The following is a 15,608-nucleotide window of genomic DNA, read 5'->3' as shown; positions in this document are numbered from 1 at the left end:
CTGCTGACAACTGTCCAAGTATTTCCAATGGTTGTTCCTTCAAGCTCGTTGCCAGATATACAGCTTTCTGTTGCTCTGTCCATCCATTCATTTCTGCCAGTAGCTCGAATTGTGCTCTATATGCTTCCCACGGTGCCTTCCCATCGAATTCCTGTGGCTTCCTTCGCACTGGATCACTCTTATTACTGACATTCATATCTGGGATGTGACTTCTTACGGGACTGAATATGTCTGCATTAGGGTTTAGCTGCGGGCTCTGTAAGGGGCTTGCCGTTGTCTGGGGCTGATTAAGTCGATGGTCAATGTATCCTCCTTGTGTAACACACAACAAATCGTTCTTTAACGTATCTAATTCGCTTTTAAATTTACTGATGTTTTGCATTTGTACCTCTTGCCATTGTTGTTGATTTTCCTGTAGTTGCTGCTGACTTTCTTCCTGTTTCCTTTCTTGTTCCAGTTGTCACTGCTGTTATCTCTCTTCTTGTTTATTTTCTTTTTCCTCCAACAACTGTTGTAATCTCTCTTGTTTATTTTGTTGTTCGAGCTGCCATTGTTGCAGGTTTTCTTGCAACTGCTGTTGTCTCTCTCCTTGTTTCTTTTCTTGTTTTTGTATTGCTGCCATCAAATCTGCTAAGCTGTAGTTTGATTTTCCGCCTCTCGTTTCCATCTTCTTCTCTTTTTTTTCTATCCCACTCTCTGACACCAGTTTGTTAGGTCTCAGTTTGTTAATTGATTTTTCTGTAACTTCGTTCCCACGAAACTTTTTACGACACAAGTCTTTACTTAATAAAACTGGTTTATTCTTTGCGAATATAACTTTACGATACACTTAATTTCAATATTCGCGCTAAAACAAACACTATAACGAACGAACGTTAACTTCAACAATACGTCTCTCTCTGACCGCAGTTCAATTACACATTACCTACACACACATTACATTACCCTGTCACGTTGTCACCCTCTTTTATATACCCGACTACCCTATATCTAGTAAATACTAGAGCATTCGCCAAAGTACAGGATAGTTCTAGAAACGTGGCGTCACAGTAGTCATGTGACTCGCTGACGCAACATAGTGTTTAATTTATGAAGGTAGCATTATTATGTAAGTATAGAACTCCTTTTCTACATTTGATTTCTGGTGTAAGACCTATTTCTACCCAATCAAACTAATGGAATGCTTGATGTTTATACATAGAATAGTTTTAGCAAAGTTTGTTATGGAAAAAGGAATTGAGCAATTTTGTAAATGTAATAATTTCCTCAATATTTAGGTTGCCTTATATATTTTTTATTAACATTACTGTTCAGGTTCATCAATTATAAAACCATACAAAAGTAATTAAACTATAGTTTTTTATGCTGAAAGCTAATGATTATTGGAAAATTTTATAAAATTTATGACCTAAAATACTACAAATCTATCCAACATTTTTGAAAGATCAATTATCTGATGTATGCCTAACTTCGAAGTTACCTAATGAGATGGAAAATATTTTATTAAATTGACTTATTTCTTTATAAGCTTGTGTTATTGCAGCTTATCTGGATAAAAACTTAGTTATGTCCAGTTGATGTATATAAAAAGGTTAATTTTTCATATGTTCATCATTATTCTGGTTCCAACCTGTAAATGTATTAGAATCTATGGCAGTTGTTATTAGTTAATGTTTTATGTGTTATGTCTAATAACATCAACTTTCTTAGCTGTTATAGTTGAGTGGCTAACACAAAATATCCAATTGATAATTTGCTGTGAAATTCAGTTTTATTGCTCAGAAAGTAAAGAACATAACTTTTTTTTTTTGGCGTTTGAGTCTTGCACCTAATTGTTGATCAGTTTCAGTCCAAATTATATTGAATTGGAGATCACTGTCATTTATTTGCTGACTTTCTGAACAACTGAATTGTTCAACTCTTGGCTCACCCTGCCAGACTCGTTATGCTCTTAAGCTATCTTCCCTTTCATTGCCAAGTTGAAATGACACAATACAGTACTCTTACTATCCTGCGATCCATTGGCAGATATTTAAATGGATTACTGCCTGAAATTTCTTTTGGGTAAGTGCATGCAATTTCATCTTGTACATGTATTTAATTAGACTGAAGGGCATATAAGTTAGAAAGGTTTTGGAGAGCATGATTAAAGATGCATTGCAGAGTCAATTAAAGCAGTTTGATATACTGTCAAAGAGCTAGTGTGGTTTCACTAAGAGAAAGTCTTGTTTAACAAACCTTCTGACATTATTTGAGGATGTTACTGCAAGAGTTGATGAAAGAAATAATGTGGATTTCATTTACCTTGATTTTCGGATAACGTTTGATCTGGCGTCTCACAAAAGACTTTTTACAAAAATTAAATCTGTGGGTGTGGGAGATATGTTGCTAAATTGGATAGAAAATTGGCTGGAGAGTAGAAAGCAGAGAGTAGTAATAAATGGAGTTAGAACTGACTGGATCACAGTTGCAAGCAGTATGCCTCAGGGCTCTGTGCTGGGTCCTCTGCTGTTTGTGATTTGTATTAATGATATTGGCTCTGGAATGACTAACAAAATTTTGAAGTTTGCAGATGACATTAAGATTTTTGGGATGGCTAACTGTATTAAAGATGCTGCAGACTTACAGGGAGATTTAGATCATTTGATGTATTGGGACAATACATGTCAGATGATGTATAACTATCCAAAATATAAGGTGATGCATGTAGGTTTTCACAATTCAAATTATTGTTACAATTTAAATGGGAATACATTAAATACTGTAGTTAAAGAAAAGATCTTGGTGCTGTGATCAAAAAATCACTTAAGCTATCTAAACAGTGTATTGCAGCTAGCAATAGGGCTAATAGGATTTTGGGTAGCATCTATAGAAATATTGAATACAAGACAAAGGATATTATTGTTTCACTGTATAGGTTCACTTGTGAAGCCTCATTTAGAGTACTGTGTACAGTTTTGAGCTCCCTTTCTCAAGAAGGACATTGAATTGTTGGAGAAGGTTCAGAGAAGAGTCACTAGGATGATACTTGGGATTGTCCTATGAGGAGAGACTAAAATTTCTAAACTTGTTTTTTCTGGAGAGAAGAAAGGTCAGAGGAGATTTGATTGAAGTGTTTAAGATTACTAAGGGTATTTATAATATAGATCCATCAAACTTTTTTGTGTTTAGCAGTAAAAACAATAGGACAAGGGGGAAGAAATTTGAAATTTGGCAGCATAGGAGTCGTCTGCAGTTTAGACAGTATTACTTTTCAAACAGGGTGGTTGGCTTTTGGATGGTGGAGGCAGAAATTTAACTGAATGCAAGAAAAGGTGGGATGAATACATGAGTAGTAAGGGGTTGTTATAGTTGGGAGTTGGAAGGGACATTCTTGATGGGCTAATAAGCTCCTTTTTTGTCCCTTTAAATTTTATGAAATTGGTTCTACAGTTGTCAGATACAGCATCTGAACATAAATTAGGGTTATAGTATATACCATACAAGATACTGACAAAAAAAAGACAATAAAGGCTTAGGATGAAAGTTAAGAATGATATATTGAATATCTGTAAATATTATATCATGTACAAAATGTGGTAGCATTGGATTAAATTTTAAAGGTAAAATAATGATTAAAATAGAATTTGATGTGATTATCTTCTCTTCTTTTTCAGTTTTTAGTAAATACCTATAAGAAACTGCCACAAATAATTCAGACATTTTGAACCAACTAACAGTCATGTAGTAAGCCTAATTTTATGTAATTGCAGTGATGGTACTACTCTGTATGTTGCTACAATGATAATACTCTGTTTAATTGCCATTGAACATTCCATAATTGTAATAACTTGGCATAAATAATCTTACTATTGAAATTTTTCTTATACAAGGTTACAAAACCTTAATTTAGCCTAACTCAGTCTTTTCTTTTTGAGATGTTCCACTTCATTAATGAATGTTAAAAATTTATCTCATTCTGTCTGCAGAGCTTTCTGAAAAAGAAGATAGTATTGGTGATCGACTGCTTATTACAATTCAACATTATTCCAGAAACTCCTGAACCACTTGGAGAGGGTTTACCTGTTTGGCAAAAAAATAAAAAGAACGAAAAAAAAATCGGGTGTGAGTGAATAGGACAATAGGAGGAACCCAGTTGAATTGGCTGAATACTTCCAGAAGGTGGGGGTGGGGCAATAAGATGAACTGGGATAGTATATGTGGTGTCATAAGAAAAGTTTAAAGATGAGTTGGGCTTAAAGAAGAATATATAAACAGGTAGATCTAATGCATCATGTCTTTAGGTGTAAAAGGGAATCTAATGCTTCCTTGGTCCCCTGAGCTGAATCTTTATTACGCATTTGCACCACTATATCATTATATATATATATACATGTATATGTCTTCTATCAAATGATTCATTTTAAAGAGTGAAGTCAGTATTTATCAGTAATGGGTATTCTTCTGAATAGTGTTCAAGAAATATGGGAATCATTTTGAGTGTTTGAGAATTGAAGAATAATTTTGGTTCATAGAAAAGGGCAAAAATTGGGAAGGAAAAGGAGAGGAAGAAATGAAAAAAATATATTGGAAAATAGGGAAAAAACTGTGTATTGGCTATTGGATTTTTCTGCAAAAGCTATGCCAATATGGTGCTATTGACAACCTGTCAGATACATTGAAAATGTATGGAAATCTTTAGGATCCTTAATTAAGAATACAGCAAAAATCTCAAGTTTTATCAGGCAGATCAGGACAGTCTCTTTCTCCATACAAAATTAGCATGTGGCATTTTAATGTTTTGAAATCAAATTAATAGGGTTTTATATATATCCTTTAATTTAATAACAAAATTTAATTTGTTTGGAATTTAAACTATTCTATTCCAAATTTAACTTTTATATATACTTTATACCTAACTTTTGGACAAGTTTGCTTTTAATATTCCCTTAATTTCTGTTTTAAGCATTAACAAATGTTGTTGACAATTTTTCAATATTAGAAAAAAAAAATAGTAATTTGAGAACAGAATTTTGGAACATATTTTATTTAATATTTCAGCCAAGTCAAAATTACACGTACTTGAAGAAGACATCCAAAACTTGAATATTAAATCTCCAAAGTATAAAGAAAGGCTACAAAAAGGTCTTCAGTACATTAGCAAGTGTCAGAACACTACAGAAGAGCAAAGGGAGCTCTTACAGTCAGTCAGTGTAAGCTTAAGGTCTGCCATCAAAGAAAATATTTTCCAGCTGACCACATGGATTTTACCTGTGAAGAAAGTGGAAACTATAGAAGTGTAAGAAACTACAATTTTTCCATAGTTGATATATTTGTTTTTAGTTAATTTGAAGTACCTGTTCTATATATAATGAATTGTGATACTTGCTGTTTTTTGTTGTTTGCAAAATATTCACATACTTGCATCAAAAAAATATTTTCAAGTTGGAGGTTTGTAATTTCCAAGATGGGGTATTCCTTGTACTTAATGGCACTTGAAAACAAAGGAATATGGAACAACTTAGAAAACCAGTTCCATCTAGAAAGAGACCTGCAACAATTTATACCCCAAATGTAAACAAAATGTAGCATTTTGTAACAGGTGAGAATCCAGGAATTAAAAGATAAGTGGCAAAAGCCATCATCATATCCCAGTCAATAATACACAACATAATCAAGAATTATATCCATCTGGAAGAGTGTGACAGGACATGTACAGAAGTTTCTTCCAAGACATATCCACTCAACCATCGTATATCTCAAGCAGTTAGAGAATGAAATAGGTATTCTTGCTATTCCATACAAAGACATACTGGTAAAATAACTTGTTGCAGAGTCTATAGATTTCTTTGCAATCATACTGATGAAATAGGAGCTGAGAAATTGTCATCCTCATACACTAGATAGAATATGGAAAGCCTTTGGACATGACAAGACAGAGCTTTTTGCAATGGAAACTATGCTGCAGTGCTTATTGTCAAGACATGGCATCAGATAGAGCATGACTGGATGTGATGACATGGAATAACCACATGGTGAGGCTCCAAAAATATTTTAACGTAATGTAATCAACCTTTGTATACTGAACATTCACTAACAACATATAAATACAAATACACTTTGTTTCCATTTTTGTACAAAATATAAACAAAGTACTATTAAAATGTGTATTTTGAAATGAAAAAAAAGATAAAATTCACTTTGATTGTATGATGATTAAATTATTGTTTATAACATCTCAACTTGAAGAGAGTTATTGTAGTCTGTAGAAACTATAGACCGAAAACCTGATGTCACATCTAAACATAATTGTACTAGCAATTCATAAAATCGTGAAAGATTAAGGAGTGTGAAGTTATATGAAGATTATCATTTCTTCCTGCTATGTCGATTAGAACATGATTAAATACTACAATTTTTAAAAGATCCATGTAAAACTGTCACCTACAAAGGCTTTCCCCTTTAAATAAATTTTGCTCTGCCTGTGTGCAAATTAAAATTATACAGAAAAATTCTTCACTCTTGGTACCAAAATCAGACAATTAAACAAAGATTTGTACATCCATTCTTATGAGATTAGTCCATTAATATTGGTGATTGCATATTCCTGCTAATATTTTGTTGTGGTATGCAATTAGGGAAATGTATTATTTAAGATTTTAAGTCTTTAGGGATTTGTTCATTTAGAAGTACATGTGTGTGATTATTTTCTATTTTTACCTTTTTTTCTGCAAAACCATTTACATAAAAATTGCATGAAGTGTGAGAATTTTAATATAAATGTGACCCCTATAGAACAGTATTCCAAATTTCAAGTCAATGAATGCCTCTAAATTTGCTTTTAATTACTTAGTATATTATTAAAAAATAACTGCTAAAAATGCAGTGTATATAAATAATCTTTCTCAACTAATATTCTCATATATATTTATTGAACATCTGATGCTTTGCCTTATTAAATCCAGCTATATAAATTACATACCATGAAATCTGTCTTCTGCCTACTTTATGGTAAACAAAAAAAAAGTGTGGCCTAGAGGCTAGAGTGTCAGTCTGCAGATTAGAAGGTCCAAAGTTCAAGCAGTGATTTGCTTCTGAGCACATTCAACACTTTCAGCTACAAGGTCATTATAACTAACAGTCAATCTCATTATTCAGTTAAAAGTAGCAATGAAAGCAACAGGTGCTACTGATTGGTTGCCCTTCCTCTAGTCAGAAGTTCTAAACTTGGGATAGCTATATCTGAACTTTGAAACCTTACACTCTGGCCACTTAATTTGTGTTTTGCATAAGGTGTTATTTAGTTGGAAAGTATCAAATACCATGTTTCAAAAAACATTCTTATTAATGGAACTTATACTTTGAGATATATTATAGTTTTTAGTTTGAAAAATACCTGAATAAAGTGTTATGAACATTTCAGTAGCAAAGAGGTGTGTTACACTACAGGACCATTAGCAGATCTAGCAGAAGCTCAACAGACAACTTATGTCAAGGGCAAGTGGGTTTACACTAACAGTATTTATGATCTTCAGTACCAGATAGTGGAGTCTTTTTTAAGTGGAAGTGGAAACTATTCAGCTTACTCTATTTGGGGTAATATTCAAAGTTCAAGATTTTATATAAGAGAACCTTGCTGAAGAACCTAATGCTGATTTTTAAAAAAATAACATACTAAAAACTACAATAAAATTTTATCAACTATCCTTTTGGTTTTAGCAAAAACAGTGTTATGAGGTATTTGTTTTTAACTAAATAGATTATTTGAACAGTGTTTCCATAAGTGAATATTGATATGTACATTTGTGGAAATAGTTATGGAAACCCAAAATTGATACACGTCCAGGTTTCGATGTCACATACAAAGAATATAGTCAAATAGATGGTGAATTTATTAACTACAAAACAACATCACAGAAAAAATACAAATGTGAATGATTTTTACAATCTACTAGTATTTCATATCTCAGCCTTTGTTATGTGTAGAGCATCACACCTTTTTTCATACTGTCATACAGTTTATCAGTGTATGGTCGTGGAATGTTGTTCCAATATTAGTACTCCTCACAATACATACAAACTACTTGGCCACCTTTTGACCTTCTCAGTTTTTGAATGAACCCATACGGTCTCAAGAATGCTCATGTCCTGACTTTAAGCAGCTGAAGCGAAGTTGTGAGTGTTCTGTCTTTCTCTTTACCATACAGGACATTTGTTGTATGCTTGGGATCATTGTCTTGCTGGTAGATAAATCTCTTTGCCAATGAATTGTGTTTTTTTAAGGATCAGAAGCTATCTGTACTTAGCAGAAATCAGGGTGCCATCCATTTTGTACAGCTCGCTGATATTGTGGTTGAGATGCAACTCTAAAGTAATACTAATTGCTCATATTGCTTTACTTAGACATTGATTTTGAAATCATTCACTTCTTCACAGTTGAAAAACTGTTGTCGATTGTGCCAAACAAATCAAACTTGAATTCATACACATCTCCAACTTTGCTCATTCCAAAAATTTTCACTCTGTTTTTCTTTAAACAACAAGATAATATTGTTATTTCATTAAAGTTATATGTGTTTCACAACACTTTGTATCCTTCATCCAGTAAGTGTGGCTACAAATTTATTCCGTGATTTTTGAATACTGGGTGCTGACTGTGATAAATAAAATATACTTTCATTTACTGCAAGATATTTTATTTAAAGTGGGATCATAAAGCTTTTTCATGGCCAATATCTTTTTAAAATATTTTCTTGCATCAGATGAACCATATATGGGATAACTTTTCAACTCAAAAGGAAATAAGCTGTTTCAATTGAATAAATACACAGTTCATCCAGTGTAATCATTGGTATCCATCTGTCATCAGCCAAGATGATTTTCATAATTCATTCTGCTGGGAGAAGCTGATATACATACTTTTTTCTAGTTTTAAGTTTTTGTTGGTGATTTTTAATGGATAAAAATAGATTTATTTTTAAATAGAGATTTTCTTCAGTACAATCATACAGACTTTATTAATGTTAGCTATTATCACCGTCAGATATGGTGGGAGGGGGGTTTCAGTGGCATGACTCTGCAGACTGAGATTTTCTAACGTTTTTAGTTTTTACTGTTCTATTCAGATGTCAGCAATACTTTGGAAAAGTAACTTTCTATTGTGAAGAAGTACCCTCAGGATTAACCTTTCTCAGTAAAACCAGTAAATTCATTCTAAGTTTGGGCATGGGGATTAGGTGATGCTTGCTTTTTCAGCCATGGGGGTATTACAACATGACAATTAATCCCACTATTCATATAGAGTAGCCTTATTGATGAAAGTCAGTGGTGTTGACTAGCTGTCTTCCCTGTAGTCTATCATTGTTAAATTAGGGATGACTAGTGCAAATAGCCCTTGAGTATCTTTGCACAAAATTCAACAAAACAAACAGAATGTAAGCTATACATCACAAACTGAATCTGATAATTGAATTCAGATGGATGTGTCAATCTGTATTTAATTTATATGTTTAAAAATATTTTCATTCAAACCCCATTTTGCCTCATGATGTAGCAATTATCATATTTAGTAACATGCTTAGAACATTGATCTGTAATACTTTTATTGTACAACTTATCAGTTACCAAGAACAAAAGAGATAAATAACCAAGAAAAATATATCATAGAATTATCAGTAACTTTGGTTCAGAGCAATTTTCCTACATATATCAGAATTAGAAATTAACCCATTAATGAATATAGTTCATATAACTTATTCTTCCTACTTATAATGATTTGAATGTATTTATTAATCAGTGGGTACCCTCACTGACAGTTGTATTTTTTGTTGTAATTCTAACAATATGTAATGAATTTCATTCAGCTTAATGGATTGTTTAGTCCTAAATTTATATACTAAGCTAGCATTTCTCAACCCATGATCACAATCAATAATAGGTTTGTCAGAATGTGTAAAATGGTTGCAAACAGATTTTGAAAATAGATAATAGTTTATGTGTTTAATAAATATTTTGTAAGCCACATGTTTTTTGCACTAGAGCTATTTACTAGATCATGAATGGCCATCAGAGTTTATAAATGGATCCTGAGCTAAAAAAGATTGAAAACTGTTGCACTAAGCTAACAATTCAAAATAATCTTTATGATAAAAAATTAAAAATAATAAAAATAAATATTTATATAGTGAACATTTTAAGTGATATTGTTGATGAAATAAACACTGATGAATATTACTTACAAAACAAAATATTGTGATTATACTTGTTAATCAGTGCTTTTGTCAAAATGTATTGACTTTATGCCTTCAGATTATGTAAGTATTTTTCCCCATTTTTTTTACGTGGTTTCTTTTTTATTAGTTGCTAAACACACAGTAACTGTACCAAGTGGTTCAGGGGAAAGCTTTCTAAGGAATCCGGGATATAACATTGCAGCAGCCCTAACATACCTTTCTCAGTTAGTGTCTGTGTTAGCTTTCTACCTTACTCAACAGCTGCCACACTACCAATGTTACAGGTGAGAAAATACCATTTGATTAAATATTTATACTAGGTATTAGAAATTTATTGTAATTTTAAACAATTTTAAAGTTCTTAACCAAATCTCAAAATTCCAAAAAGTCAAATAAATATACTAAGGTGAAAAGCAGATGATATTCAGTGCCAGGCTGTTTATATCTCGCTGAATTATGCCGTCCCTATTTTTGAAGTGACAGGCTAAAGGGAAGGCATCCTGTCAATACCACCCACTGCTAACTCTTGAGTTACTCTTGTCAGACCAAATAGTTGGGTTTGACCATCAATATTATAAAGTACACAATAGCTTGTTTTTCTTACTGATTCTACAAAGCCTGCCCAAAAATCAGCATCCTTGTACTTGTTCTGTTAACTGGGTGCTCCTTCATTCATGAGAGAGCCAGCATCTGGAAACTTTTGGTAAATGGCAACAGGTTTTGTTTTGATTCAATTAGTTTCCCAGAAGACAAAATAATTTCTTTAAATTTTGGATCTACAGGCATGGATAGTACATGGTGTAGACTGATTTTATATTTATTTGGGAAGCAACTGCTTTGGACTTTTCATATAATTTCAGAAACATCAGAAGAGCTGTGAATCAGTTTTCTTAAATTTTATTTGAGTATGTGGATGATTTTAATTACAGTTAACAGTGTTGGATACTTTTCTCCTCATGCTTCAGATGTCTGTTTAAATATGATCATGACTTTGACAGAGCCATTCCCATTCAGCTGATTATGGTGATGTGAAGCATTTAGTTTCAACTCGTGAAACAAGGATGGGTCTGCAATTATCTTCAAGGCATAGTTCTTTATAATACTCTGATTTTCTGTATACATTCATTGCTTAGGCTAATTTGTTTTCTTCCACTGAGTTTCACAGAAAGTGCATTCTTATGACTTCTAGAGTAGTGAATTAATTATGTCTTATCCTATTTGCATATTATTACTCAGCCCTGGAACATTTCTTACTGCATTATTGATTAATAGTTACAATGTGTTTTCAAAAAAGGGAAGAAATTCTATGAATTAGTTTATTTATCTTTTATCAATGCTGCAAAATACTGCTTTCATTATCACTTATACTGAAATACTTAACTCATCAGTGTCAAACCAGTCCAGTACCTGATCCCACTTCATCAATATGTTCTTACTTATATGTACTTTTGTAAAATAAGGTAAGATAATGCAAAAGAGAGAGAAATAAATGAATCGTAAGCTCTTAATGTCCAGTTGTCGCTTGTCATTCCCATAGCAGGAGGACAGTCATTATGTATTATTTGTTGAACAAATTCCAAATTTTTTCAAACATATCAGCGAGGATTAACCCTGAACATTTTTTTTGATAAGAAACATTATAGTGAGGCTCAAGCTCATATAGGAGGAAAAGGAAACTCTTATCTTCAACAGTACCGAAAAGCCGTAGGTTAAGGGTAATCATGCTGGTAATTAAACTTCATTAAACTATGCAAAAATTAAATTAGGAGTAGGGAAGTATGGATGATATCATGATATGTGATGGGTGAGTGTAGATAGGACTATGCACTGCAAAGGAAAAAGTATTTGGGGAATGGATCTGGCATCCCACAGAGCCCCATCTCGCACAGCAGTGTTTGTGTTAAAGTGTTGTTTATGAATTTCGTCATTTGTTTATAGACACTTAGAATACTGGTACTGTCACCCATTTGCGTTTTAATACTTGCCCCTGATACCAAGGTTTTGAAAACATTACTAGGTCTGGTGTCTCTTGCTAGATAAGTTGATTGGTTTATAATTTTTTATCAGACCCTATGGGTAAAAGTGCACTAGTGGTGTTTGGTGGATATAACATGTTGTGGAGTAGGTTTAATCTACTCAAGTTTAACCTTGCAGTCACTGAAATGCCCCGCACAGCTCTCAGATTCATTCAGAACTCTACGTATATAACTTCATATGCGAGTGGTCTAGGCAGGTCACTTAATTGTTTTAATTATTTTGAATACACAGCACTAACTTTACATTTTATAAACCAAGAACATCTTTCATTCATGAAGCACAAGTTTCCCCCTAAGTATAAGAAGGTTAAGGCTGTGAAGAAAGTTTGAAAAGTATTTCTTGAATTAATTAGTGTAATTTATCAAGAATCAAAATTTCCAAACTTTTGTGTTTGTTAGAAAATAAGGTTATAATATTATACACAAGTTTGTCAATGAAAAAAATGTATATATATATAGGAACAGGAAAAAATAGTATTAAAATATTTAAAAAATTAGTTACACTTTGAAATATTGTTTAGTCATGTCATCCAATAATCATAATAAACAAGTGCTTACGTATATTACCAGAATTTTCAAGCATAAAAATTATACCATTATTACAGATCAGACCAAGTTTTGTTGAGTTAATTTCTTGTTATATCTAGTTAGCTAGAAAGACGTTTTTATAAAGGAACAGAAAGAAGGTAATCACACAAATATAGTACAAAATAAAGGCATATTACTGTAATATTATCCAATTAGACAGCTAACACCCAAAAAATTCAAAATTTTATTACTTAATAAATTAAAAAACTGAAATACTTTGTTCATTCTACAGGTATGTTACGTCTGTTGTAAGCTATTGTTTGAGCTTTTACTGGTGATTATATGTTCTTCATGTACTTTTTAATATTAACTTCTGGTCAAAGCAAGATACCTACATAGATCCAAACTACAAAAGTATATCTAGTAATGAGCATAGCTAATTAAATATAATGTTCAAACATTATTATTTATAATATTAGAATACATTGTTTCATCAGTTGGGTACCCTCACTGTTAACAATATTTTCTGTTTAGTTTTGATTAAAAAACGTTGTCATTAGTACATAAAATATTAAATTTATTTCTATAAATTTGATTTTTTTTTTCATTTTGTTGTTTTACCAGTAGAAAATCATGACAGTGTTTGATGTAAATGCGTATCTTGATCTATGATGCTATTACTAATATTGGGTATGATTTTAATCGTGATTGTGATATAAAAATAGGTGTAGACATGGTAATTGTTTTATATTTATACAGCGAGTTTTGCAGTCATGAACTTACAGAGAAACAGTTTGCTCACAAGGTGGCGAAGCTGAATGCCAATGTACTCCATTTATGTTTGTCACAAAATGTTGCTTCAAGTCTACTGAGTCCTCGACAGACAGTGCCCAATCTACTTTTACTTTTAGACAGCAGCATCAGTAGTCTAGGAAGGTAAGCCTTTTTAGATGTTGTCTTTCCAAACTTAGTCTTAAGTCATTTAATAATCATTACTATAGAATATTTGTAAAGATAAAAATATATAAATTTTAATACAATCATACCTAATATCACTGTGCTATATCAAATTAGCAGATCTAATTTCAGTGTTACATAGCATTCCAAAACTTATCACATAAAAATGTGCACTGAAATGGATTTAGTGCCATTATACTCTAACTGTATTGTAAATGGATCTCTTCTACTTGTGTAATTTTGGATAATAAGCATTAATTATTTTAACTCTTTCACTATGGGTAGGTTAAATTGTGCTTGTTACAACTGTTTAGAGTTACATTCAAAATTTAATTAAACTGCTTTATTATCATTGTATACAAACAAACTTGGTATCAAAATATAGTTAATTAATATTATATAAGTTTTAAGTTCTTAATTTTATAAGGAAATAGTTTTAAAAATTGTAAATCTCCCCTAGTATGAGAATTTTGACATTGTTCTCTATGTCTTCCCTCTTCTCTAATGTATTTACCACCCTTCTGAAAAGTATGGAATTTATTATAAATTACTCATTATAATATAGATATTAATAAGGCAAAATATAATTTTTGTAGCCATTAATTGTATTTGTTTATGGAGCCATAAACTAGAAAACCAGACCATTCATATTAGTGACCTCAAAATCTATAAAACTGAAATAAGGTAACTGTACAGAGTTTTCACAATTTATAGTTGAAATTATTTAAATGCTTCAATGAAGTTTAAATGATTCTTTTAAAGATTGTTTAGGCAAAGTATTCATGATGAGTACACTGGAATGAGCGGCAAATGTCTGTTGTAGAAAAAATGCAAGTGTAGAGGACAATGATTCGAAAGTCTCCCATCTTTCGGAAGACTTTCAAATCATCATCCTCTACACTTGCGTTTTTTCTACAACAGGCAGTTGCTGCCCATTCCAGTGTACTTATAAATTTTAAATTACTTTTCATGTAGGTAATTTTTGATAATTTGCTCTTAATTCTAAAGTTGCATACTTGTTTATCATCATCTAGGTGTGGTGCATATGAAATCAGCCCTCAGCTGTTGGTTTTGATGGAAGAGTCCCTTGAAAAGGACCTCCAGCTGATTGAAGAAAATCCTACAGATACAGTGGATGTAGAACTTGCAGGAGATTGGGAAACTGTATCAGAACTCCCTGGGTTTGAAGACATGCCTATTCCATCAAAAGGGAGCCATAGTGTCATGACAGTAGTGTATTCACAGGTTAGGCCATTTTTTTTTCTTTTCAAGCAGAAAGATGATTAGTTTATAAACTCTCAATCTTACAGTGAGCTTTGGTTAAGAATGATAATTTAATCATTAAAAGCAGCATTGACTTTTCCATTTTTGAACTGTGAAATAAATGTATGTTAAAGGTCATATATGCACATTAATGCATTTTTTTAAAGATACTTAAAATGTGTTTTCAAAATTCAATATTGCAGGTTTCAATTAGAATTTTTACTCATAAGAATCCACTAGTGACATAGAAGTTGTTAAGTGTCAAAAAATAAATTTATCACAATTCTTGTATAAATGTAAATTATGTGATAATGAATATTTTTTTGTTACTTTCTTACAGTTATAGATAAAATATGGTGTATTTGCAGTCATTTTAGTTTTGAAAACTTTTATTAAACTTGTTTGCTTCCTTCTATTTTCAAATCTGGACAAACTGCACCAATACTAAAAACAAAAGTATTGAGCAATGATTCCCATTTTGGAGAATTTTCAACAGGTTGTAGAGCAGACAGAAAAGTTCTTTTTTTTTCATATATGTTAAGTAATTTAATTTTTTGTCACTCAGTGTTTTTATATATATATATATATATATATATATATATATATATATATA

The 15,608-nt window shown here is 31.8% G+C and overlaps 1 protein-coding gene across 1 annotated transcript in view; it reads left to right on the top strand.

Annotated features, from left to right (window-relative positions):
• The window catches only part of LOC106470044 (beclin 1-associated autophagy-related key regulator-like), a 38,428-nt gene that overhangs the window by 20,701 nt on the left and 2,119 nt on the right, over window positions 1-15,608 (top strand). The window contains exons 5-9 of the mRNA XM_022398589.1: window positions 5,041-5,278; window positions 7,403-7,575; window positions 10,339-10,495; window positions 13,535-13,711; window positions 14,767-14,977. Coding sequence (XP_022254297.1) covers window positions 5,041-5,278; window positions 7,403-7,575; window positions 10,339-10,495; window positions 13,535-13,711; window positions 14,767-14,977 — 956 coding nt within the window. The remainder of the gene's footprint in view (window positions 1-5,040; window positions 5,279-7,402; window positions 7,576-10,338; window positions 10,496-13,534; window positions 13,712-14,766; window positions 14,978-15,608) is intronic.

Source organism: Limulus polyphemus, unplaced genomic scaffold, assembly GCF_000517525.1.
Source record: "Limulus polyphemus unplaced genomic scaffold, Limulus_polyphemus-2.1.2 Scaffold3787, whole genome shotgun sequence".
Classification (NCBI taxonomy): Eukaryota; Metazoa; Arthropoda; class Merostomata; order Xiphosura; family Limulidae; genus Limulus; species Limulus polyphemus.
The sequence above is the reverse complement of the archived record's forward strand: the minus strand, read 5'-3'. Positions and strand labels throughout refer to the sequence as shown.